Here is a 25,992-nt window from a genome sequence, read left to right on the forward strand (position 1 = left end):
TGTACTGGTCACCTTACTGAGTAGTGTGTACTGGTCACCTTAGTGAGTAGTGTGTACTGGTCACCTTACTGAGTAGTGTGTACTGGTCACCTTACTGAGTAGTGTGTACTGGTTACCTTATTGAGTAGTGTTTACTGGTCACCTTACTGAGTAGTGTGTACTGGTTACCTTACTGAGTAGTGTGTACTGGTCACCTTACTGAGTAGTGTGTACTGGTCACCTTACTGAGTAGTGTGTACTGGTCACCTTACTGAGTAGTGTGTACTGGTCACCTTAGTGAGTAGTGTGTACTGGTCACCTTACTGAGTAGTGTGTACTGGTCACCTTACTGAGTAGTGTGTACTAGTCACCTTACTGAGTAGTGTGTACTGGTCACCTTACTGAGTAGTGTGTACTGGTCACCTTACTGAGTAGTGTGTACTGGTCACCTTACTGGGTAGTGTGTACTAGTCACCTTACTGAGTAGTGTGGTATAAACCTTGGTAATAAATACCGACAAGTTGGTTTAGAAAGACACGTAAGCAAACACTATGACATATTTATTAGAAAACGTTTCGGTCCTGGGACCTTGATCAAGGTCCCAGGACCGAAACGTTTTCTAATAAATATGTCATAGTGTTTGCTTACGTGTCTTTCTAAACCAACTGAGTAGTGTGTACTAGTCACCTTACTGAGTAGTGTGTACTGGTCACCTTACTGAGTAGTGTGTACTGGTCACCTTACTTAGTAGTGTGTACTGGTCACATCACTGAGCAGTGTGTACTGGTCACCTTACTGAGTAATGTGTACTGGTCACCTTACTGAGTAGTGTGTACTGGTCACCTTACTGAGTAGTGTGTACTGGTCACCTTACTGAGTAGTGTGTACTGGTCACATCACTGAGCAGTGTGAACTGGTCACATCACTGAGCAGTGTGCACTGGTCACCTCACAGAGTAGTGTGTACTGGTCACCTCACTGAGTAGTGTGTACTGGTCACCTCAGAGTAGTGTGTACTGGTCACCTTACTGAGTAGTGTGTACTGGTCACCTTACTGAGTAGTGTGTACTGGTCACCTTACCGAGTAGTGTGTACTGGTCACCTTACTGGGTAGTGTGTACTGGTCACCTTACTGGGTAGTGTGTACTGGTCACCTTACTGAGTAGTGTGTACTGGTCACCTTACTGAGTAGTGTGTACCGGTCACCTTACTGAGCAGTGTGTACTGGTCACCTTACTGAGCAGTGTGTACTGGTCACCTTACTGAGCAGTGTGTACAGGTCAGCTTACTGACCAGTGTGTACTGGTCACCTTACTGAGTAGTGTGTACTGGTCACCTTACTGAGTAGTGTGTACTGGTCACATCACGTAGTGTGTACTGGTCACATCACGTAGTGTGTACTGGTCACCTTACTGAGTAGTGTGTACTGGTTACCTTATTGAGTAGTGTGTACTGGTCACATCACTGAGTAGTGTGTACTGGTTACCTTACTGAGTAGTGTGTACTGGTCACATCACTGAGTAATGTGTACTGGTCACCTTACTGAGTAGTGTGTACTGGTCACATTACTGAGTAGTGTGTACTGGTCACCTTACTGAGTAGTGTGTACTGGTCACCTTACCGAGTAGTGTGTACTGGTCACCTTACTGAATAGTGTGTACTGGTCACCTTACTGAGTAGTGTGTACTGGTCACCTTACTGAGTAGTGTGTACTGGTCACCTTACTGAGTAGTGTGTACTGGTTACCTTACTGAGTAGTGTGTACTGGTTACCTTACTGAGTAGTGTGTACTGGTCGTCTTACTGAGTAGTGTGTACTGGTCACCTTAGCTCAGTGGTGACGTGTACTTAGTGGTGACGTGTACTTAGCTCAGTGGTGACGTGTACTTAGCTCAGTGGTGACGTGTACTTAGCTCTGTGAAGACCTGTTTGCGCGCTCTCTACGAATTGAAGCAAGATGCCCCCCATCGAGCAACTTTACCAACAGCTTAAGGAAGAATTGAGGATGGCGAAGATGGAGATTCGGCGACTGACCGAGGAAAACAAGAATATTCGTAGTAGTCCTCCTGTTTTGAGTCCTCAGGTCAAGAAAGGAAACTGGTCAGTGGCTGGACAGCAGGGAACGAAGTTGACGATCAAGAAGACGATTGGAAATGTAGAAACGATGAAGAAGAAAGAGACTGCCGTGGAAACTGTTGTGGAAACATCTAATACATTCTCAGTGCTACCCGACGAATGTGAGTCGACTACTGGGAACGTCACGATGAACGACACCAAGGAAGGTAAGAATATTGTTGTTGTTGGGGATAGCCAAGTTAGGTATATGGATAGGGCGTTCTGCTTGAAGGACAGGAGTAGGAGACAGAGGGTTTGCTTTCCTGGGGCTGGGATGGAGGATATTGTTAGCCGTCTGGATGACATCATGAGAGGTAATGGGAGCAATCCTATTATCTGTCTCAGTGCTGGAGGCAACGATGTTGGCAGACGTAGGAGTGAAGACCTGATTAGCAGGTATAGGTCAGCAATAGAAATAATTAGGAGGAAGGGTGGGAACCCTGTCATATGTGGTATTTTGCCAAGGAGAGGAGTTGGAAATGAATGGTTGTCCAGGGCAATTGGTGTCAATTGCTGGCTGGACAAATACTGTAAGGAAAATGCGGTAACATTCATTGACAACTGGGACCTCTTCTATGGCAGAAATGACATGTATGCCAGGGATGGGGGTCACTTATCTAGGTCTGGGGTGGGAGCACTGGCAACTGCAGTGGAGGGAGCTGTTAGGACTTTAAACTAGGAATAGTTAGTGGTATGGGTTTTGGCAGGAAAACAGTGAAGTCCCAGTTTAGTAATATTATGAGTTTTAGGGGAACTAGAAATAAGCAGAACGAGGTAGATATTGAAAAGCCAGTGACACTGGGTGGTAAGGACAGTAATAGGTTTAGTAGAAAAACAGAAATGAGCAGGAAGGGTAAAGAGAAAGGAGAGTCTTTCAATGTTTATTATGCTAATAGCCGTAGTGTTAGGAATAAGATGGACGCGTTGAGATTAGTTGCTAGTGCAGGTAACATTGATGTATTTGCCTTAACTGAGACGTGGTTTAATTAAAAAAGTCGGGACATGCCTGGGGAATGTCACATTCAGGGTTTTAAATTGTTCCAAGTAGATAGAAGTATCTGGAAGGGGGGTGGGGTGGCATTGTATGTCCGAGATCGCTTGAACTGTTGCATAAAAACGGGTATTAAGTCTGAAGTAACACATACAGAGTCTGTTTGGATAGAATTTTCAGAGGGGAATGAAAAACTGATTTTAGGAGTGATATACCGTCCCCCAAACTTAGATAGGGACCAAGGGAGACTACTATGGTAGGAAATTGTTAAGGCCACAAGGCACGATAATGTAGTAATTCTAGGAGACTTTAACTTTAGTCATATTGATTGGAATTTCTTGACTGGGAATTTAGAATCATACGACTTCTTAGAAGTAGTTCAGGATTGTTTTTTGAAGCAGTTTGTGACAGAACCTACAAGGGGAAATAACCTGTTTGACTTAGTTCTGGCAAACAATGAATCCCTTGTTAATAATTTAGAAATTTCAGAGGAATTGGGTGCTAGCGACCACAAATCAATTACATTTAGCATTGAATGGAAGTACGATAGTAGCGATAACTCAGTAACAGTCCCAGATTTTCGCTTAGCAGATTACGATGGGCTTAGAGAACACTTACCATCTGTTGACTGGGGTAACGAAGAGAGCTATCAATATGACAGTTTTCTGAACACTATACATGCTGCTCAAAGAACGTTTATCCCGTATAAAGAAATTAGATCAAATAGAAATACCCCAAAATGGATGAATAATAGGCTCAAATATCTACTAGGGCATAAGAAAGGAATTTATAGACGTATCAAAAGAGGTGAGGGTCATCTTATGAATCAGTATATTGACATTAAGAGGGACATTAAAAAGGGTATAAGAAAAGCTAAAAGGGACTATGAAATTAAAGTTGCTAGGGATTCTAAAACTAACCCAAAAAGTTTTTTCCAGGTCTATAGAACAAAAGTTAGAGATAAGATAGGTCCCCTTAAAAATAACTATGGGCATCTTACTGACAAGGAGAATGAAATGTGCTCCATTTTAAATAATTATTTTCTCTCGGTTTTTACACAGGAAGACACTAACAATATTCCAGTAATTAATTTTTATAGTGGGCTAGAAGAAGATAAATTATGTAACATCACAGTCACTAGTGAAATGGTTGTGAAGCAGATAGACAGACTGAAGCAAAATAAGTCGCCGGGTCCTGATGAGGTTTTTTCAAGGGTTCTTAAGGAATGCAAAATGGAACTCTGTGAACCATTAACTAATATTTTTAATTTGTCTCTTCAAACAGGTGTAGTGTCTGATATGTGGAAGATGGCTAATGTAATTCCTATTTTTAAAACAGGGGACAAGTCGTTACCGTCAAATTACCGCCCAATAAGCCTGACCTCAATTGTAGGTAAATTACTAGAGTCAATTATAGCTCAGATTGTAAGAAGCCATCTCGATAAGCATAGCTTGATTAATGATACTCAGCATGGATTCACAAGAGGCCGGTCTTGTCTAACTAATTTATTAACTTTCTTCAGTAAAGCTTTTGAGGCTGTTGACCACGATAAAGAGTTTGATATTATTTACTTAGATTTTAGTAAGGCTTTTGATAGAGTTCCGCACCAAAGACTGTTAAAGAAAGTGGCAGCTCATGGCATTGGGGGGAAAAGTGCTCTCATGGATCGAGTCATGGCTCACAGACAGGAAGCAGAGTGTCCATAAATGGGGTTAAATCCGAGTGGGAATCTGTAACAAGTGGCGTTCCACAGGGATCAATCTTGGGCCCGTTGTTGTTTATAATATATATCAATGACCTTGATGAGGGAATTACTAGTGATATGAGCAAATTCGCCGATGACACAAAGATAGGTAGGATAATTGATTCAAACGTAGACGTTAGGGAACTTCAGGAGGATTTAAACAAACTATATTCTTGGTCAGAAAAGTGGCAGATGCAGTTCAATGTAGATAAATGCAAGGTTCTGAAGCTCGGGAGTGTCCATAACCCTAGCACTTATAAGTTAAATGATGTAGAACTTAACCATACAGATTGCGAAAAGGACTTGGGGGTTATGGTGAGCAGCAACCTTAAACCAAGACAGCAATGCCTAAACGTACGTAATAAGGCAAATAGATTACTGGGATTTATATCAAGAAGTGTAAGCAACAGAAGTCCAGAGGTCATACTGCAGCTTTATACATCATTAGTAAGGCCTCACCTAGATTATGCAGCTCAATTCTGGTCTCCATATTACAGAATGGACATAAATTCGTTAGAAAACATTCAGCATAGGATAACTAAATTAATACATAGCATTAGAAATCTTCCTTATGAAGAAAGATTGAAGACTCTTAAGTTACACTCACTTGTTAGACGAAGAATGAGGGGAGACCTGATCGAAGTGTATAAGTGGAAGATAGGTATTAATAAAGGGGATATTAATAAGGTCTTGAGGATATCTCTCCAAGAAAGAACCCGCAGTAATGGATTTAAATTAGATAAGTTTAGATTTAGAAAGGACATAGGAAAGTATTGGTTTGGAAATAGGGTAGTTGATGAGTGGAACAGTCTACCTAGTTGGGTGATTGAGGCTAGGACTTTGGGTAGTTTCAAATTTAGGTTGGATAAGTACATGAGTGGGAGGGGTTGGATTTGAGTGGGACTTGCACATCAGAGCTTATTTCTTGGGTAGCATTGAAAATTGGGTTGGTCAATTGTTTTGTTAGTGGGATGAATTGTAAAGGACCTGCCTAGTATGGGCCAACAGGCCTGCTGCAGTTCCTCCTTTCTTATGTTCTTATGTAATGTGTACTGGTCACCTTACTGAGTAGTGTGTACTGGTCACCTTACTGAGTAGTGTGTACTGGTCACATCACTAAGCAGTGTACTGGTCACATCACTAAGCAGTGCGTACTGGTCACATCACTGAGCAGTGTGTACTGGTCACATCACTAAGCAGTGTGTACTGGTCACATCACTAAGCAGTGTGTACTGGTCACATCACTAAGCAGTGTGTACTGGTCACATCACTAAGCAGTGTGTGCTGGTCACATCACTAAGCAGTGTGTACTGGTCACATCACTAAGCAGTGTGTACTGGTCACATCACTAAGCAGTGTGTACTGGTCACATCACTAAGCAGTGAACTGGACACATCACTAAGCAGTGTGTACTGGTCACATCACTAAGCAGTGTGTACTGGTCACATCACTAAGGAGTGTGTACTGGTCACATCACTAAGCAGTGTGGAATAGTGACATCACTAAGCAGTGTGGACTGGTCACATCTCTGAGTTGTGTGTACTGGTTACCTTACTGAGTAGTGTGTACTGGTCACATCACTGAGTTGTGTGTACTGGTTACCTTACTGAGTAGTGTGTACTGGTCACCTTACTGAGTAGTGTGTACTGGTTACCTTACTGAGTAGTGTGTACTGGTCACCTTACTGAGTAGTGTGTACTGGTTACCTTACTGAGTAGTGTGTACTGGTCACCTTACTGAGTAGTGTGTACTGGTCTCCTTACTGAGTAGTGTGTATTGGTCACATTACTGAGTAGTGTGTACTGGTTACCTTACTGAGTAGTGTGTACTGGTCACCTTACTGAGTAGTGTGTACTGGTCACCTTACTGAGTAGTGTGTACTGGTCACCGTACTGAGTAGTGTGTACTGGTCACATCACTGAGCAGTGTGGACTGGTCACATCACTGAGTAGTGTGTACTGGTCACATCACTGAGCAGTGTGTACTGGTCACATCACTGAGTAGGGTGTACTGGTTAACTTACTGAGTAGTGTGTACTGGTCACCTTAGTAGTGTGTACTGGTTACCTTACTGAGTAGTGTGTACTGGTCACCTTGCTGAGTAGTGTGTACTGATCACCTTACTGAGTAGTGTGTACTGGTTACCTTACTGAGTAGTGTGTACTGGTTACCTTACTGAGTAGTGTGTACTGGTCACATCACTAAGCAGTGTGTACTGGTCACATCACTGAGCAGTGTATTCTGGTCACATCACTGAGCAGTGTGTACTGGTCACATCAATAAGCAGTGTGTACTGGTCACATCACTAAGCAGTGTGTACTGGTCACATCACTAAGCAGTGTGTACTGGTCACATCACTAAGCAGTGTGTACTGGTCACATCACTAAGCAGTGTGTACTGGTCACATCAAGCAGTGTAGACTGGTCACATCACTAAGCAGTGTGTACTGGTCACATCACTAAGCAGTGTGTACTGGTTACATCACTAAGCAGAGTGTACTGGTCACATCACTAAGCAGAGTGTACTGGTCACATCGCTAAGTAGTGTGTACTGGTCACATCGCTAAGTAGTGTGTACTGGTCACATCGCTAAGTAGTGTGGACTCATAGCAAACATAGATAAAAAAAACATCACACTTTTGTATCATCATTTGCAGATGACACTAAAATAAGCATGAAAGGCAGTACGGTCGAGGACACTGGAAAATTACAGGAAGACATAAACAGGATTTTCCAGTGGGCAGTGGAGAACAACATGACGTTCAGTGGTGATAAGTTCCAGCTGCTTAGGTATGGAAAGAATGAAGAACTCAAAAGGAGCACTATATACAAAACTCAAGAGGGTCACCAAATAGAACGAAAGGACCACGTAAAAGACCTGGGAATAATTATGTCAACTGACCATTCTTTTAAGGAACATAAAACAAAGATCACGACAGCCAGGAAGATGATGGGATGGGTATTGAAAACTTTCAAAAGAAGGGAAATAATGCCGATGTGACACTCTTCAAATCGCTAGTGCTCCCTCGTTTAGAATATTGCTCAGTGCTGACGGTCCCTTTCAAAGCAGGAGAAATATCAGAGCTGGAACAAATACAGATATCGTTTACGGCTCGCATTGAACCAGTAAAGCACCTAAATTACTGGGAACGCCTTCAAGTCTTGAACATGTACTCATTGGAGCGGAGGAGAGAGAGAGAGAGAGAGAGAGAGAGAGAGAGAGAGAGAGAGAGAAAGAAAGAAAGAGAGAGATGATAATATATACCTGGAAAGTACTCGAAGGCCTGGTCCCAAATCTGCACACAACAACATACTGGAGTGAGAGATATGGGAGGAAGTGTAAAATAAACCCAGTGAGGAGCAGGGGTGCGATGGGGACAATAAAGGAACACTGTATCAACATCCGGGGCCCCAGACTTTTCAACATCTTACCAGAAGATATCAGAAACACTGCTGGAACAAGTGTAGAAGCCTTCAAGAGGAAACTGAACAAGTATCTTCACCAGGTGCCAGATCAACCAGGCTGTGATGGATATGTGGGGCAGCGGGCCTCCAACAGCAACAGCCTGGTTGATCAGGCAAGCACCAGACGAGCCTGGCCCATGGCCGGGCTTTGAGAGTAAACTCTCGAAACTCTTCAAAGGTATATGAAAGGTAAAGGTATAAGCTGATCAGTGGACATATATTCCTAATAGAGAAACTTAATCATAAATTAACCTAAATAGAGAAATATTGAACTAAACCACTTTTTGTGGCGAGAAGAAAATTTACAGAAGAATCACACTTTATTGACCAATATATTTATTTAACAATGGAAGTAAAAAATATATATAAATGGTTCAAACTGGTTATAAACTTAAGGTTAGGGTAAGGAGAGGCCCACTTTAATGTAACTCAAGTCACCTCACAGTTAGTGTTAAAGAACTGTATACTATTTGTAACACTTCCTTTATGTTTTTACACAGGAGAACACAAATGAAATCCCAGAAATATAAACAAAAATGTATAGGTAACGACAAAAATAAATTATATAGGATCAAAATCACTAGTGCCATGGCCATCAGACAAAAACATTAAAAGGAAACAAGTCAGCTGGTCCTGACGAGGTGTTGTCGAAGGTTATGAAGGAATGTAAGGAGGAACGTAGTAGGGAACTGTAACTATTAACCTGACGAAGAGTAAAGAAATTAATTAAACTATTATTTATATTTAGCATAGATGAATTAATCCCTCATTACAATAGTTATTCTGGCGTAGTTATAATAGAGTTGTAACCTTAGTATATTACTCAGAACATAATATTGGAGAAGCAACACAACACAAGCCTCCTGGCCCATACTAATGCTGGTTTTAAACGATACGTGAGCAAACACTAGGATATATTTATTAAAATACGTTTCGGTCCTGGGACATTGATCAAGGTCCCCAGGAGCGAAACGTTTTCTAATATGTCCTAGTGTTTGTTCATGTGTCTTTTAAAATCAGTTTGTTGGTATCAATTACCAAGGTTTATACCATAGTTTAAAATATTATTCGACTCCTAGCCTGTCCTGACTGCATACCGGTCTTGTGAATCTCCCATAATAATAATGATAATAATAATTTAAGGCACTTGTATTCTGTGGAATTCTGACGTTCATTGTTTTTCAGTATTGCCCAACATATGATAAATCACAGTTGTTGTGAGAAATCCTGCACACCTCACCTGTCACATTGGTGGGTGAATTCCTAATTTCCCAATGTTCAACCACGCCTATCTTCTTATAAAAAACACAATAATATTAAACCATTTTAAAGTATCGGAAACAACAGCCAGGTTCCCCAGGTACTGTGTTATACAGTGTTTTATTTGATATAAGTAACGCCTTCTCAACGAAATCCTTGAGGCATCTTAGTAAATTTATTTAGGTACGAGTACATATACAGTTACACAGATGTGTACATTATCTAGGATAAGCCCAAAAAAGGCCAGTGACTTATTTTCATTGTGTTCCTTAACTAATTTCCCTGTGGAAATGTAAAAAAATCTTCACGATTTCCTCACCCACAAACTCAAGACGGAAAATACACAAGACCCCCAGGAACTTTGTGAGGAAAATACTTATTGACTCTTGATCCATAATTAGAGTAATAGCGAATATATGACTTGATAAAGCCCAGTGTGTGGGCGAAACGTAGTCAATAAAGGATCGCATTATACTGCATTTGTGACTACTTTTCTGTGTAGTTTTAGGGAAGCGTAGAATGGTAGATGAGAGATAGGTAGCGTAAGAGAAGCGTAGTGAAGTAGATGAGAGTAGGGAATGGGAGAGAAGTAGATGAAGACGAGAAGGTAGAGGAGGACAATGAAGCGTAGTGAGATAGAGAAGGGTTGGGAGGAATAATGAAGTAGATGAGAAGAAGGGAAAAGTAAAGGTAGATGTGAAGGAAGTACTGGTGAAGAGTGAGGATAGTGAGCAGTTTACCTGCGTCCTGCAGTAAACTCCTCCCTACCAACAGTTGTTTACCTCTCAACACTGCCTCCCTGCAGTGTTCGTGACTGCGGCAAGTTATCTCGTGTGCGGATGCACGCGCCTCGCGCACAAAAACGGACGACATGCGAGCCTCGGATTCCGTATTGGAAGAGGGCGCGCGTGAGGTGAGCGCGAGGGAGCGAGTTGCGTAACTTACACATTCCTCCAGTGTAAATCGCGTATTGATCACGTGCTTACACCTGGTGGGCAGCCGTGACCCACATCGTGGTGCAGCGCAGCGCAGCAAGGTCGTGACCCCATCTAGCTGGGCGTTCTTTATTCTCTACCTGATACTGTGCATTTCTGTACAGTAAACGCTCTTATAAGACTCCTCTATATATTGTGACTTTTTTGGTAAATGCGATTGAAATATATTATCCAAAATTTAATAGCGCCTACTGTGGAGGCCTTTCCATGCTCTTTTCTATTTTGGATGTACTTCTTCAGTCGCAGCAACGGCCTGGTTGACCAGACAAGCACCAGGCGAGCCTGACTCATGTCCGGGCTCCGGGAATAAAAAAAACTCGAAGCTCATCAGAGGTATATAAAGGAGCTTTATATGTTGAAGAATATGACACTTGTGCAACATTTGTATTGTGGAAACGTTTCGCCAGCAAGTTGCTTCTTCAGTCCAATACAGAGATGGAGGGTGGAAGACGAGGAGGAGTCTTAGGTAATCAGTCCGTCAGCCTGGGGTCGGTGTGTTCAGTCCGTCAGTCTTGAGAAATGCTGCACAAGTGTCTCACTCTTCAACTTTTCAGTTTTATATATACCTTTGATGGTTCCGAGAGTTTTTTTTTTTTACCCTCGGAGCCCGGCCATAGACCAGGCTCGTCTGGTGCATGCCTAGTCAACCAGGCTGTTGCTGCTGGCGGTGTAACTACAAATTGTGTGAGTAAAAACACATGTGCAACATTTAAGATATTAATGAGATGTTTCGCCCACTAAGGGCTCTGTCAGTCCTACGAAAGGATTGATAAAATCTCTGGTTTACCTGAAGTTTACCTGGAGAGAGTTTCGGGGGTCAACGCCCCCGCGGCCCGGTCTGTGACCAGGTGATCAAAATGTTTTCTTAATTTCATAAATGATGCACGTTTCTCTCTCTCTCTCTGCCTGTGTCAGCATCTGGTCTGACGACTTTCATTAGTGTATATACATCGGGATGTGTATGCCTCTGAATGTATATACATCGAGAACTGACCTCAAGCTATATTTTAGGGTGACTGATGGAGAACATATTACATGCAGACTTAATAACTATAGTGTAGTCGATAGGCTTGAAACCCTATTAACCAACAACTCTTCGTTTTTAAGATTACGTTTCGCTCAAGAGTGCTCAAGAGTTGCCCTGTTTCCTGACGTGCTTGTCAGGACAAGTATTTCTCGACGCGGGTCTTAGATGATGACCCGCCGGTTGGAGGTTTTGGTCACCTGACCGAGGCCTTCCGCTGGCTTACCGGTCTACCCCTTTAAAAATTATGGTCATAGTTATAACCAGAGCTCAATTTGAACGAGAATAAAATAAAATAAACAAATAACCCGCAAATAGGAGACACTCGCAACGACGTTTCGGTTCGATTTGTACCTTTAACTAGCTTAAGATCCTAAGAAAGGAGGGGCACTGCAGCAGGCCTACTGGCCCATACTTGGCAGATCCTTGTCAAACCCAAACCCACTAAAAAATATTCGCCCAGCCCATTATCAGTGTAACCCAAGGAATAAACTTTGATAACCTTGTTAACTCAGTTGAAAGTCCCACTGTAGATGAATGGTTCACAGAACCGACACGTTGATAAATTAGACACATGTGCAACTCTTGGGTAGCTTTATTAAGGAAACGTTTCGCCACACAGTGGCTTCATCAGTCCATACAAAGGAGAATCTTGAAGAGCAGGAGTAGAATGAGGTAATCAGTCCCTCAACCTTGAGTCGATGTGGTCAGTCCATCAATCTATCAATCTATTCAAGATTGATGGACTGACCACATCGACTCAAGGTTGAGGGACTGATTACCTCATTCTACTCCTGTTCTTCAAGATTCTCCTTTGTATGGACTGATGAAGCCACTGTGTGGCGAAACGTTTCCTTAATAAAGATACCCAAGAGTTGCACATGTGTCTAATTTATCAAAGTCCTACTGTACACACGTTCACTACGTGTGTACTTTGGCGTTTGGTGGTGTTGCTCTGGTCACTCCTGGAGTTCACCTGGAGAGTGTCGCCGAGGGTCAGCACCCTCGTGGCCTGGTCCCAGACTATAAGAATGGAGGAACACTGCAAAAGGCCTGCTGGCCCATACTAGGCATTTTTTTTTCTCCGGTTTCGCAAGACAGGTAAGCAAACACTAGAATACGTTTCGGTCCTGGGGCCTTGATCACTAATGATCAAATGATCCCGGAACCGAAACGTCTTTTAATAAATGTATCCTAATGTTAGCTCATGTGTCTTTCTAAAGCTGGAAATGTCACTGCACGTAAGAGTTAAAAGATCCTAGCTTACTAAATATTCCTCTGGCAGTCCCGGCTACTGGAGCTTCCGTGACTCTCCTCAATAAGCACAGCTGTGTGACGGTAGTAATTTGTTTTAACGTTTATTTTGGTCTATATTTAGACCATGTTAAATTCCCAGAGAGCTCTTTGGCTACTGCGTAAATATTTGAGGGATTGTGCGCCACTGTAGCCTTGTGGTACATCACTGTAGTGTTGTGCGTCACTGTAGCGTTGTAGTGATTCACTGCAGCGTTGTAGTGATTCACTGTAGCGTAGTAGTGCGTCACTGTACAGTGGGTCACTACAAAGTTACAGTAATTCAAGCAGTTTTGTGAGACCATTAAGGCAGTACGTCAGATACCTATATTAGGCACCTGTGAGTCAGGCGCCTGTGTATTAACTGACTTTTGTGGGTTGCATCCAGAGATTTTTTTTTTGCAAATATCTTAGAAATTCCAGTCCTGTTGGGGCCATTCCCGGTCGATGAGAGAACTTGTCTACCAAGCAAGAGATAGGTCCTTATCTTTGAATTACAGACCTATTAGCCTAACCTCCATTATGAGGAAAATTGATGGAGTCACTAATGGCAGAAGCTGTTTTAAGCCACTTTAAGATATAAATTGATCAGTGAATCTCAGCACGGTTTTTCAAAGAGGCTTTCCTGACTTACGAATTTATAAACTTTTTTCACCAAGGTATTAGAGGAGGTAAATCACGATAATTAATACAATATTTTTCATACGGACTTCAGTAAGGCATTTAATAGAGTTTCCATACAGGAGCTTGTTGAAGAAAGTAGCGGCACATGGAATAGGAGGGAAAATTTTCTTCTGGATCTAGGCGTGGTTGACTGATAGGCAACAAGGTTTGCATACTGGGGGAGAAATCAGAGTGGGGACGTGTGACGAGTGGTGTTCCACAGGGGTCAGTGTTGGAACCTTTGTTGTTCATAATGTACATAAACGATACTGATGAGGGAATAAACAACGACATAAGCAATTTTATCGATGAGACTAAAATAGGTCATCAAACATATTCTGATGTGGACTCTAGAACGCTAAAAGATCTGGATAGGTTGAGGCACCGATGAGAGAAGTGACTGACGCAGTTTTATGTGGACAAATTGATGTCAGGTACCAGACCAGAAAATTGATGTCTTGCACCAGGCCAAAAAATGGATGACGTCAGCAGGATGTCAAAAGTATCTCCCTCAGGGGTGACGTCAGTGGTTTGGTAAATTCTCTCCCACACCGTGACGTCAGTCGGTGGCACTTTGTGACGTCAGTCCGTACTGTATTGTGACGCCAGTTGGTGCCATACAGTGACGTCATTTGGTGATTGTAATGAAGGGAACAGAAAGGGTCAGTCTGAAAGAGGAATTAGTTGATCTCTGAAGCAACTGAAATTCACCTGAGATGAGTGTGTATATATATATATATATATATATATATATATATATATATATATATATATATATATATATATATGAATCGACCCCTGCAACTACAAGTAGGTGAGTACACACACACACACACACACACACACACACACACACACACACACACACACACACACACACACACACAACTAGAACTGTGTACGTTTTCATTGTTTATACAACGTACTGAGTTTGTTTTTAATCTTAGAGATTCAAGTATTTACAATGTCATTGTACAAGCGCACTGCAGCATTCCACCAGCACGAACAGCCTAGTCTACGAAGCAATCGACAGGGAGACCTGACCCCAGGCTGTGCCGTGAGAGTATCAAACCTACCGAAACAGATCACAAGTAAACCACAGGTAATCTATAACAATCCTTGTGCAGTTGATAGGCGTTAAACCCAACATACAAACAAACAACTCTCAGATTACAGAGGCCAAGGCCATTGCAGATTTTGAGTAACAATTAGTGAGTGTACCTCACGAATTCTCACCACACGCACGCCAGCCTGGTTGTCTGGCTTATTAGGTTTAAACCCTGTCGACTACACAAAGCTCATCAAGGCTGGACGTCACCTGCACACCTCCAGTCAAGGTAGATGTAATACATGAAAAAATAAGATGAAAGTATACCTTCAGTGTATACACTCACCTCAGTGTGTATACACTCACCTCAGTGTGTATACATTCACCTCAGTGTGTATACATTTACCTCAGTGTATACATTCACCTCAATGTGTATACATTTACCTTATTATGTTTACACTTACCTCAGTGTGTATACACTTACTTCAGTGTAAATACACTCACTTCAGTGTGTATACACTCACCTCAGTGTGTATATACCACCTCAGTGTGTATACATTCACTTTATTATGTTTACACTTACCTCAGTGTATATATACTCAATTCACTGTCCATATAATGAAATACACACACCTCTGTGTATATACGTTGAAAAAATAACAAAAATTATCGGCGTATATAGCCTTGTTAGCCCGTAAATTCGACTTGTTAACGAGTAAATTCTAGTGTACAAAGTGTGAGAGGATCGTGCAGCTGCAGTGAAGATGACAGTGCTTCTACCTGTTGCTCGTCTTCCACAAGGTCACTGCTGCTCTCCCATTCCTCTTTGTGTGTTGTCACTGCTGTATTGTGTACATTGTAGTGTGAATATCAGGAAAGTAAGATCCTTCTAAGACACTTGAGTTATTAACTGCTGAAGTGAGTTGATCTTTGTTACTCCAGTCATCATTTATCTTTATAATAATAATAATAATAATAATAATAATAATAATAATAATAATAATAATAATAATATTATTATTATTATTATTATTATTGTCTTGGGTGTGCTGGAAGACACACACAATGTACATGTAGTGAAGATAAACTTTGTAAAACACTTCGACGAGTGTGATTATGGTGTCATAATATTGAACATAAGTGCAAAACGAGCAGCTGGAAGTGGGTAGATGGATTCCTAATTTTCTAACAGATCGGAAGCAACGTATAATAGTCAACAAACTAAAATCAAAGGTTACCATAGTGAAAAAATCTGTTCCATAACGTACTCTACTCGTTCCTTTGCAGACGATACTAGAGTTTGTACGAATGACATCCGCTGAAGACACAGCAGATCTCCAAGCTGATATTAACCAGGTCTTCCAGCGAGCCACAGGAAATGTGATTTTTAGAGGGCAAATTTCAGTTACTACTCTACAGAAAAAATTAATTAAAAATTGGAACGGAACATAAAATAAATTCACACGACTCAGCAGAGCGCAAAAGGAATGTGAAACACGGAACGGGTGGGGTTTAAACCTGTGGCTAATGTGTTGTAAAACTGCAGGTCAATGCGTAAGCCACTACACAACACTACACGTCCCTTCATGACCAGTACACAACACTACACGTACCTTCCTGACCAGTACACAACACTACACGTCCCTTCATGACCAGTACACAACACTACACATCCCTTCATGACCAGTACACAACACTACACGTCCCTTCATGACCAGTACACAACACTACACGTCCCTTCATGACCAGTACACAACACTACACGTCCCTTCATGACCAGTACACAACACTACACGTCCTTTCATGACCAGTACACAACACTACACGTCCCTTCATGACCAGTACACAACACTACACATCCCTTCATGACCAGTACACAACACTACACGTCCCTTCATGACCAGTACACAACACTACACGTTCTTTCATGACCAGTACATAACACTACACGTCTCTTCATGACCAGTACACAACACTACACGTCCCTTCTTGACCAGTACACAACACTACACGTCCCTTCATGACCAGTACACAACACTACACATCCCTTCATGACCAGTACACAACACTACACGTGCCTTCATGACCAGTACACAACACTACACATCCCTTCATGACCAGTACACAACACTACACATCCCTTCATGACCAGTACACAACACTACACGTCCCTTCTTGACCAGTACACAACACTACACGTCCCTTCATGACCAGTACACAACACTACACATCCCTTCATGACCAGTACACAACACTACACGTGCCTTCATGACCAGTACACAACACTACACATCCCTTCATGACCAGTACACAACACTACACATCCCTTCATGACCAGTACACAATACTACACGTCCTTTCATGACCAGTACACAACACTACACGTCCCTTCATGACCAGTACACAACACTACACATCCCTGCATGACCAGTACACAACACTACACGTCCCTTCATGACCAGTACACAACACTACACATCCCTTCATGACCAGTACACAACACTACACGTCCCTTCATGACCAGTACACAACACTACACGTTCTTTCATGACCAGTACATAACACTACACGTCTCTTCATGACCAGTACACAACACTACACGTCCCTTCTTGACCAGTACACAACACTACACGTCCCTTCATGACCAGTACACAACACTACACATCCCTTCATGACCAGTACACAACACTACACGTGCCTTCATGACCAGTACACAACACTACACATCCCTTCATGACCAGTACACAACACAACACATCCCTTCATGACCAGTACACAACACTACACGTCCCTTCTTGACCAGTACACAACACTACACGTCCCTTCTTGACCAGTACACAACACTACACGTCCCTTCATGACCAGTACACAACACTACACATCCCTTCATGACCAGTACACAACACTACACGTGCCTTCATGACCAGTACACAACACTACACATCCCTTCATGACCAGTACACAACACTACACATCCCTTCATGACCAGTACACAATACTACACGTCCTTTCATGACCAGTACACAACACTACACGTCCCTTCATGACCAGTACACAACACTACACATCCCTGCATGACCAGTACACAACACTACACGTCCCTTCATGACCAGTACACAACACTACACGTCCTTTCATGACTAGTACACAACACTACACGTCCCTTCATGACCAGTACACAACACTACACGTCCCTTCATGACCAGTACACAACACTACACGTCCCTTCATGACCAGTACACAACACTACACGTCCCTTCATGCCAGTACACAACACTACACGTCCCTTCATGACCAGTACACAACACTACACATCCCTTCATGACCAGTACACAACACTACACATCACTTCATGACCAGTACACAACACTACACGTACCTTCATGACCAGTACACAACACTACACGTCCCTTCATGACCAGTACACAACACTACACATCCCTTCATGACCAGTACACAACACTACACGTCCTTTCATGACCAGTACACAACACTATACGTCCCTTCATGACCAGTACACAACACTACACATCCCTTCATGACCAATACACAACACTACACATCCCTTCATGACCAGTACACAACACTACACGTCCCTTCATGACCAGTACACAACACTACACGTCCTTTCATGACCAGTACACAACACTACACGTCCTTTCATCACCAGTACACAACACTACACGTCCTTTCATGACCAGTACACAACACTACACGTACCTTCATGACCAGTACACAACACTACACATCCCTTCTTGACCAGTACACAACACTACACGTACCTTCATGACCAGTACACAGCACTACACGTCCCTTCTTGACCAGTACACAACACTACACGTCCCTTCATGACCAGTACACAACACTACACGTACCTTCATGACCAGTACACAACACTACACATCCCTTCATGACCAGTACACAACACTACACGTCCCTTCTTGACCAGTACACAACACTACACGTACCTTCATGACCAGTACACAGCACTACACGTCCCTTCTTGACCAGTACACAACACTACACGTCCCTTCATGACCAGTACACAACACTACACGTCCCTTCTTGACCAGTACACAACACTACACGTCCCTTCATAACCAATACACAACACTAAACGTCCCTTCTTGACCAGTAAACAACACTACACGTCCCTTCTTGACCAGTACACAACACTACACGTCCCTTCATAACCAGTACACAACACTAAACGTCCCTTCTTGACCAGTGCACAACACTATACGTCCCTTCTTGACTAGTACACAACACTACATGTCCCTTCATGACCAGTACACAACACTACATGTCCCTTCATGACCAGTACACAAAACTATACGTCCCTTCTTGACCAGTACACAACACTATACGTCCCTTCTTGACCAGTACACAACACTACATGTCCCTTCATGACTAGTATACAACACAGGATAGATACCTAAAGTCAGTACCTGACCAGCCAGGCTGTGATTCGTACGTTGGATAGAGTGCGGCCAGCAATAACAACCTGATTGATCAAGTCCTGGTCCACCACGAGGCCAGGTTGTGGACCGGGCCGCGGGGGCGCTGACCCCGGAACACCCTCCAGGTAGACTCCAGGTATATTCCAGGTAGACTCCAAGTAGAATCCAGGTAGATCTTCACGTTCTTCTGTTTGTTTGTCATCTACGCATGTGTTTGTTGATGTCATGGTGTGTTGCACATCCTTGTTCATTTGTCTGTTGTCTTAGTTGTGATGTACTTCGTCATTGTTCATTTGTTTGTTGTACTTAGTCATTGTTTGTTGCCCCCGTTATGATGTTTTGTTCTTATTCATTGTTCAGTTGTTGTTGTGCCTCCTTTTGCATTTGTTTATTGCCCTCGTTATGACGTACCTCGTCATTGTTTGTCGTTCTCTGGAAAGTTAAAAGTTAATGATATGTTGTCTTTGATTATACATTAAAGCTTGGCGACTGCTCTTGGATCATTAAGGCAGGTAATGACCTGTACACTAACATCAAGAATACTTCTCAGTAAACATATTGTTTATACACAGAGATAGTCCTCTCGATGTAGGTACACTGAGAGATACACAGTTCTGTATACACAGTTGTGTATACACTTGAGATACTTCTGAGTGTATGTACACGGAGAGATATACTCCTCTGGAAGGAAAAAGGATCTCGTTTGAGTAGGTGTGTTGTAGGTTGGACCCACACGGTGTCAGTGGGCTCTCTGTCACACAGGGTGTCAGTGGGTTGCCTGTCAAGCATCCAGGGGTGGGTTTCATGCTTCTCAAATGGCGTGGGTTATGTTTACACTCAGCCTTGACACCTTGACATTCACCTGGGCCTCCAATCACCTTCCTCCGGCCACCTGCAAAGTCACCTCCTACCCCAGCCTACCTCCCCACCCACCTTTTCCCACGTAACCTTCCCGACCATGGGATAGACTATCCTGAGAAGTGGTAATTGTCAAGTGATAGTAACTGCAGCTCTGTTGGAAGATGGTAATTACCAAGTGATAGTAACTGCAGCTCTGTTGGAAGATGGTAATTACCAAGTGATAGTAACTGCAGCTCTGTTGGAAGATGGTAATTACCAAGTGATAGTAACTGCAGCTCTGTTGGAAGATGGTAATTACCAAGTGACAGTAACTGCAACTCTGTTGGAAGATGGTAATTACCAAGTGATAGTAACTGCAACTCTGCTGGAAGATGGTAATTACCAAGTGATAGTAACTGCAGCTCTGCTGGAAGATGGTAATTACCAAGTGATAGTAACTGCAGCTCTGTTGGAAGATGGTAATTACCAAGTGATAGTAACTGCAGCTCTGTTGGAAGATGGTAATTACCAAGTGACAGTAACTGCAACTCTGTTGGAAGATGGTAATTACCAAGTGATAGTAACTGCAACTCTGCTGGAAGATGGTAATTACCAAGTGATAGTAACTGCAACTCTGCTGGAAGATGGTAATTACCAAGTAATAGTAACTGCAGCTCTGTTGGAAGCTGGTAATTACCAAGTGACAGTAACTGCAACTCTGCTGGAAGGAAACCTTCGAAGCTGTCGTAGATGATGAACTTTTGCTGGAATACTTGACCATGTCATTACTTTTTGATACTTATGATATACGTTTGAAGAATTTGACAATGTAATGGGAAAGGAAGGCATCTACAGAGACAAAGCCAGGACTAAGATTCGTATTAGGAAAGTTTTGTATAAGGGATACTTCAACAACTCGGTGACTGTGATGGTTAGAAGAAGAGTAGACAGTTTTAATAGAGGACCAGTCAATAGGATGACTGTGATCTCTAACATGACAAAATAGAGCATTACTGGTATCAGCAAGTCTAACATTTCTTATGTGCTCTCCAAGTCTGTCAGAAAGAGAGAGAGACCAGTTTCTCCAAATTACTAAAAGAGAGCGGCCAGTCTCTCCAGAAAATAAGATAGATACTACTTTTCTTACCATGCTTCGTCTGTCAAGAATTGTTTTTATTTCTTTCTCCGTGACCTCCGCATTTGTGACCCCCCAGTTCCTTGACTCGGAGATTTCCACTGCAATTCGTTCTCTCGTCTTGGCTATCCTTCCGATTTCATAAACTCTGCCTTCTCATGTGCTAAACGGACTCTCTTCTCTCCCAGATTATCTTCTGCTGTGAAATCTCCTGTTCTCTACCTTCCCTATATTTCCAGTCTTTCTAATTTCAACAACTCTTTCCGTTCCTTAGACATCAAACTTAATTTTCGCCGAACTAACATCCTTCACAGTAATCTGGTTCGTATTTCTGCTACTCATTCCTCCGGAGTCTACTCTGTTTCATTCTCCTCTTATCCTCGTCAATACTTTGGAAAAACTGGCCTCTCTCTCTCTGACAGACTTGGAGAGCACAAAAGAAATGTTAGACTTGCTGACACCAATAATGCTCTTATTTGTCATGTTAGAGATCACAGTCGTCCTATTGACTAGTCCTCTGCTAAAACTGTCTATTCTTCTTCTAGCCATCACAGTCGTCGTCTTGTGAAGCATCCCTTATATACAACTGTCTTAGTATGAATCTTAGTCCTGGCTTTCTCACTACACTGTCAAATGTTCCAAACTTCAGAACACTTGATCTTATCCTTTCTTCTCCTAAATGTGTTCTGCCCTTCGGTTTTTTTTTCCTGTGTTTTTGGTCCTACCCTCCTAGGCCATTACCTCTCTTACAGTGCTTCTTTGCTTGTCCTTAGATTTACTCCACTTCTGTTCCTACTACTACTACTACTACTATTACTTCTTCACTACTACTAGTTCTTCTTCTTCTTCTTCTTCTTTTCACTCCCCTTTCTGCTTCTTGTGCCACTACCACTACTCCCCCTATTTACTACCACCACTACTACTGCTTCCACTACCAACATTACTTCTCCACTTCCTTCTTCCTCTCTCTTGTCCCTGCCCTCCTCTCCTATATATACTGGCTCTTACCTTCACGTGTTAGTGTGTCTAGTTAATGGTACAAGTCAGACTGAAACGTGGTCATGTGTTTTTTTTGTCCCATCTCTGGCTGATATTACTGAAGTTTCCCAGCTCAAGCTGACACTTCTGAAGTCTTCTGGCTCAGGCTCAGATAATTGAAATCTCCCAATTTAGGCTGACACTACTGCAGTCTTTCATGTCAGACTGATACTACTGAAGTTTACCAGCTCAAGCTGACACTACTGTAGTCTCCCAGCTTAGGGTGACAGTACTGAAATCTCCCAGCTTAAGCTGACATATTTCAAAACCATGTAAGAGCACTATCCTGTGATGGGATATAACATAGGAACGAGTTGTTTAGCTGTTCAGGGCAACAGAGAGAGAGAAGTTATCAGAGCTGGAACACATACAGAGATTATTTATGGCCTTCATAAGCCTAATAAGGCATTTAAATTACTGGGGAACGTCTCAAAGTCCTAAATGTGTACTCAATGAATCCGCGGAAAGATATATGCTAATATATACATAGAAGGTACTTGAGGATCTGGCCCTAAAACTGCACACTGCCATAATAACATATCAGAGTGAGATATGGGCGACTGTGTAGAATAAACTCAGTAAAACGCAGGGGCGCTGTGGGCACAATAAGAGAACATTGTATCAGCATCCGTACCTTTACTTTCGGTGAGTTTCGAGAGACTTTTTACTCCCGGAGACCGGCCATGGCCAGGCTCGTCTGGTGCTAGCCTGGTCAACCAGGCTGTTGCTGCTGGAGGAACGCTGACCCACATATCCATCACAACCTGGTTGATCTGGTACCTGGTGAAGATGCCCAGTTTTCCCCTGAAGACTTATACACTTTTTCCAGCAGTGTTTCCGATATCTTCTGGTAAGATGTTGAATAATCTGAGGCCCCGGATGTTGATAGTGTTCCCTTATTGTTCCCACTACACCCCTGTTTTTCACTGGGTTTATTTTGCATTTCCTCATATATCTCTTGATATAGTATGTTTTTTCGCAGTGTGCGGATTCGGGACCAGGCCCTCTGCTCCATTGAGTACGTATTTAAGACTTTAAGTCGTTCTCAGTTATTTAAATAATTTATTGGCTTTATGCGACCGTAAACTATCACTGTACTTGTTCCAGCTCTGATATTTCTCCTGCTCTGAACGGGGCCGTCAACACTGAACAATATTCTAAACGAGGGAGCTCTAGCGATTTGAAAAGTATCACCATTGGCATTATTTCCCTTGTTTTGAAAGTTCTCATTACTCATTCCGTCATCCTCCTGGCCGTCGTGACCTTTGTCTTATTGTGTTCTTTGAAAGGAAGGTCAGCTGACATAATTATTCCTGGTCACGGACCGGGCCGCGGGGGCGTTGACTCCTGGAATCATCCCCCTCCTCCGGGTAAGTCTTTCATTGTTCCTTTCATTCTATTTGACGGTCCTCTTGAGTATTATATACAGTGTTTCGTTCGAATTTATCATTCTTTCCATCCTTAAGTAGCTGGAACTTGTCACCACTGAACGTCATGTTGTTCTTCACTGCCCACTGGAAAACACTGCTTATATCTTCCTGTAATTTTTCAGTGTCTTCTACAGTAGTGACTTTCATGCTTATTTTAGTGTCGTCTGCAAATGATGATACAAAATTGTGACGGGTATTTTTATATGTCTGTTATAAGGATGAGAAACAGCAGAGGTGCCAGGACAGTGCCTTGGGGCACTGAACTTTTTACCTCATTGTGTTGTGTGTGTTAGGAACCCGAAAATCCATCCGCCTACCTTCCCCGCAATGCCTTTGGCTGTAACATTTTACAAGAAGATATCAGAAACACTGCTGGGACAAATACCGGATGAACCAAGTTGTGACGGATATGTGGGCCAGCTGGCCGCCAATAGCAACAGCCTGGTTGGTCAGACAAACACCAGATGGTTTAGAAAGACACGTAAGCAAACACTATAACATATTTATTAGAAAACGTTTCGGTCCTGGGACCTTGATCACTTCTAACATACAAAGGTAGAAAGACATTATATATATATAGGCGGAGAGTGAGATGTGACGCACGTGACCTGAGGAATGTCATAAGAACATAAGAATGGAGGAACACTGTAGAAGGCCTACTGGCCCATGCATGATAAGCATGACCTAGGCTGCTGGAGTAGGAAAACTCTCGAAACCCATCAAAGGTTAAGGTACCAGTCATCGTGCCAATGTTGCTGTGTTCACTGATAACTATTGTTGACCGTGATAGAAGCATGCTGGAGTCATCGTCTCAGAGTTCATTGATGACTGTAGTCATCGTATTCAACACTTGTCTGCCTGCATCCACAACTCAACAAATATACGCATGAGTGCGGCAGGTCTCCTTCTTCGTGCTGATGCCGCTGCCGCTCTTAAAAACTAACTAATTCCGAGTCCATGCCTAGAATATATTAACCAGTGACCAAAATAATGTGTACATGTGCGTTTCCTGTACGCAGTCTGGTGTACATGTGTGCTTCGTATGGGCGAAGGTATACACACGTGTTTCGTGTGCAGCCAGGGGCGATTACGCATGTACGTTTTGTGTAAGTAAAGGGGCGTACCCATGTGCGTTTTATGTAAGTAGAGGGGTGTACCCATGTGCGTTTTATGTAAGTAGAGGGGTGTACCCATGTGCGTTTTATGTAAGTAGAGGGGTGTACCCATGTGCGTTTTATGTAAGTAGAGGGGTGTACCCATGTGCGTTTTATGTAAGTAGAGGGGTGTACCCATGTGCGTTTTATGTAAGTAGAGGGGTGTACCCATGTGCGTTTTATGTAAGTAGAGGGGTGTACCCATGTGGGTTTTATGTAAGTAGAGGGGTGTACCCATGTGCGTTTTATGTAAGTAGAGGGGTGTACCCATGTGCGTTTTATGTAAGTAGAGGGGTGTACCCATGTGCGTTTTATGTAAGTAGAGGGGTGTACCCATGTGCGTTTTATGTAAGTAGAGGGGTGTACCCATGTGCGTTTTATGTAAGTAGAGGGGTGTACCCATGTGCGTTTTATGTAAGTAGAGGGGTGTACCCATGTGCGTTTTATGTAAGTAGAGGGGTGTGCCCATGTGCGTTTTATGTGAGCGGAGGGGAGATATGAGATATGGCGATATGAGGTGGTCAGGGACTGACCACCTCATATCGCCATGGTTGATGGACTGATTGCATCATCTTTATTTCACTGCTACAACTGCTGCCTCTGTATTTAACTGAAGAAGCCTGTTCTTTAAGCGAAGAATTTCAACAATAAAGATGGCCAACTGTTGCACATGTGTCTTAATTATAATTAAAGTTATACACGAAGGTTGATGGGATTACCTGGAGTTTACCTGGAGAGGGTTTCGGGGTCAACGCCCCCGCGGCTCGGTCTGAGACCAGGCCTCATGGTGGATCAGGGTCTGATCAACTAGGCTGTTATTGCTGGCCGCACGCAAGCTGACGTGCGGACCACAGCCTGGTTGGTCAGGTACTGACTTTAGGTGCCTGTCCAGTGGCTTCTTGAAGACAGCCAGGGGTCTGTTGGTAATCCCCCTTATGTATGCTGGGAGGCAGTTGAACAGTCTTGGGCCCTGGACACTTTTTGTGTTGTCTCTCAGTGTACTCGTGGCGCCCCTGCTTTTCATCGAGGGAATGTTGCATCTCCTGCCGAGTCTTTTGCTTTCACAGGGAGTGATTTTCGCTTGCAGGTTTGGTACCAATCCCTCCAGGACCTTCCAATTGTAGTGTATATTATCATGTATCTCTCTCGCCTAATTTCTGGATAGCTTTTAACTCACTTAGGGAGTCTGAAACGTGATGCACGAGGAGGCGGACATGGTCGTAATGTTACAGAATTGTATACAGCTGTAGTAAATGATCTCGACTCTAGTAAATGACTTCATATTATTCTTCCTGGAAAAGCAGGTGCACACCCGGAAGCACCTGGGACTTAAAACTCATCCGTGTATACTGCTGTGGCATT

General features: G+C 42.8%; 1 protein-coding gene across 1 annotated transcript in view; it reads left to right on the forward strand.

Annotated features, from left to right (window-relative positions):
- The window catches only part of LOC128702833 (mucin-2-like), a 657,321-nt gene that overhangs the window by 557,767 nt on the left and 73,562 nt on the right, over positions 1-25,992 (forward strand). The window contains exon 3 of the mRNA XM_053797257.2: positions 23,029-23,064. Within this exon, the coding sequence (XP_053653232.2) occupies positions 23,029-23,064 (36 nt within the window). The remainder of the gene's footprint in view (positions 1-23,028; positions 23,065-25,992) is intronic.

This window comes from Cherax quadricarinatus, chromosome 82, assembly GCF_038502225.1.
Source record: "Cherax quadricarinatus isolate ZL_2023a chromosome 82, ASM3850222v1, whole genome shotgun sequence".
NCBI lineage: Eukaryota > Metazoa > Arthropoda > Malacostraca > Decapoda > Parastacidae > Cherax > Cherax quadricarinatus.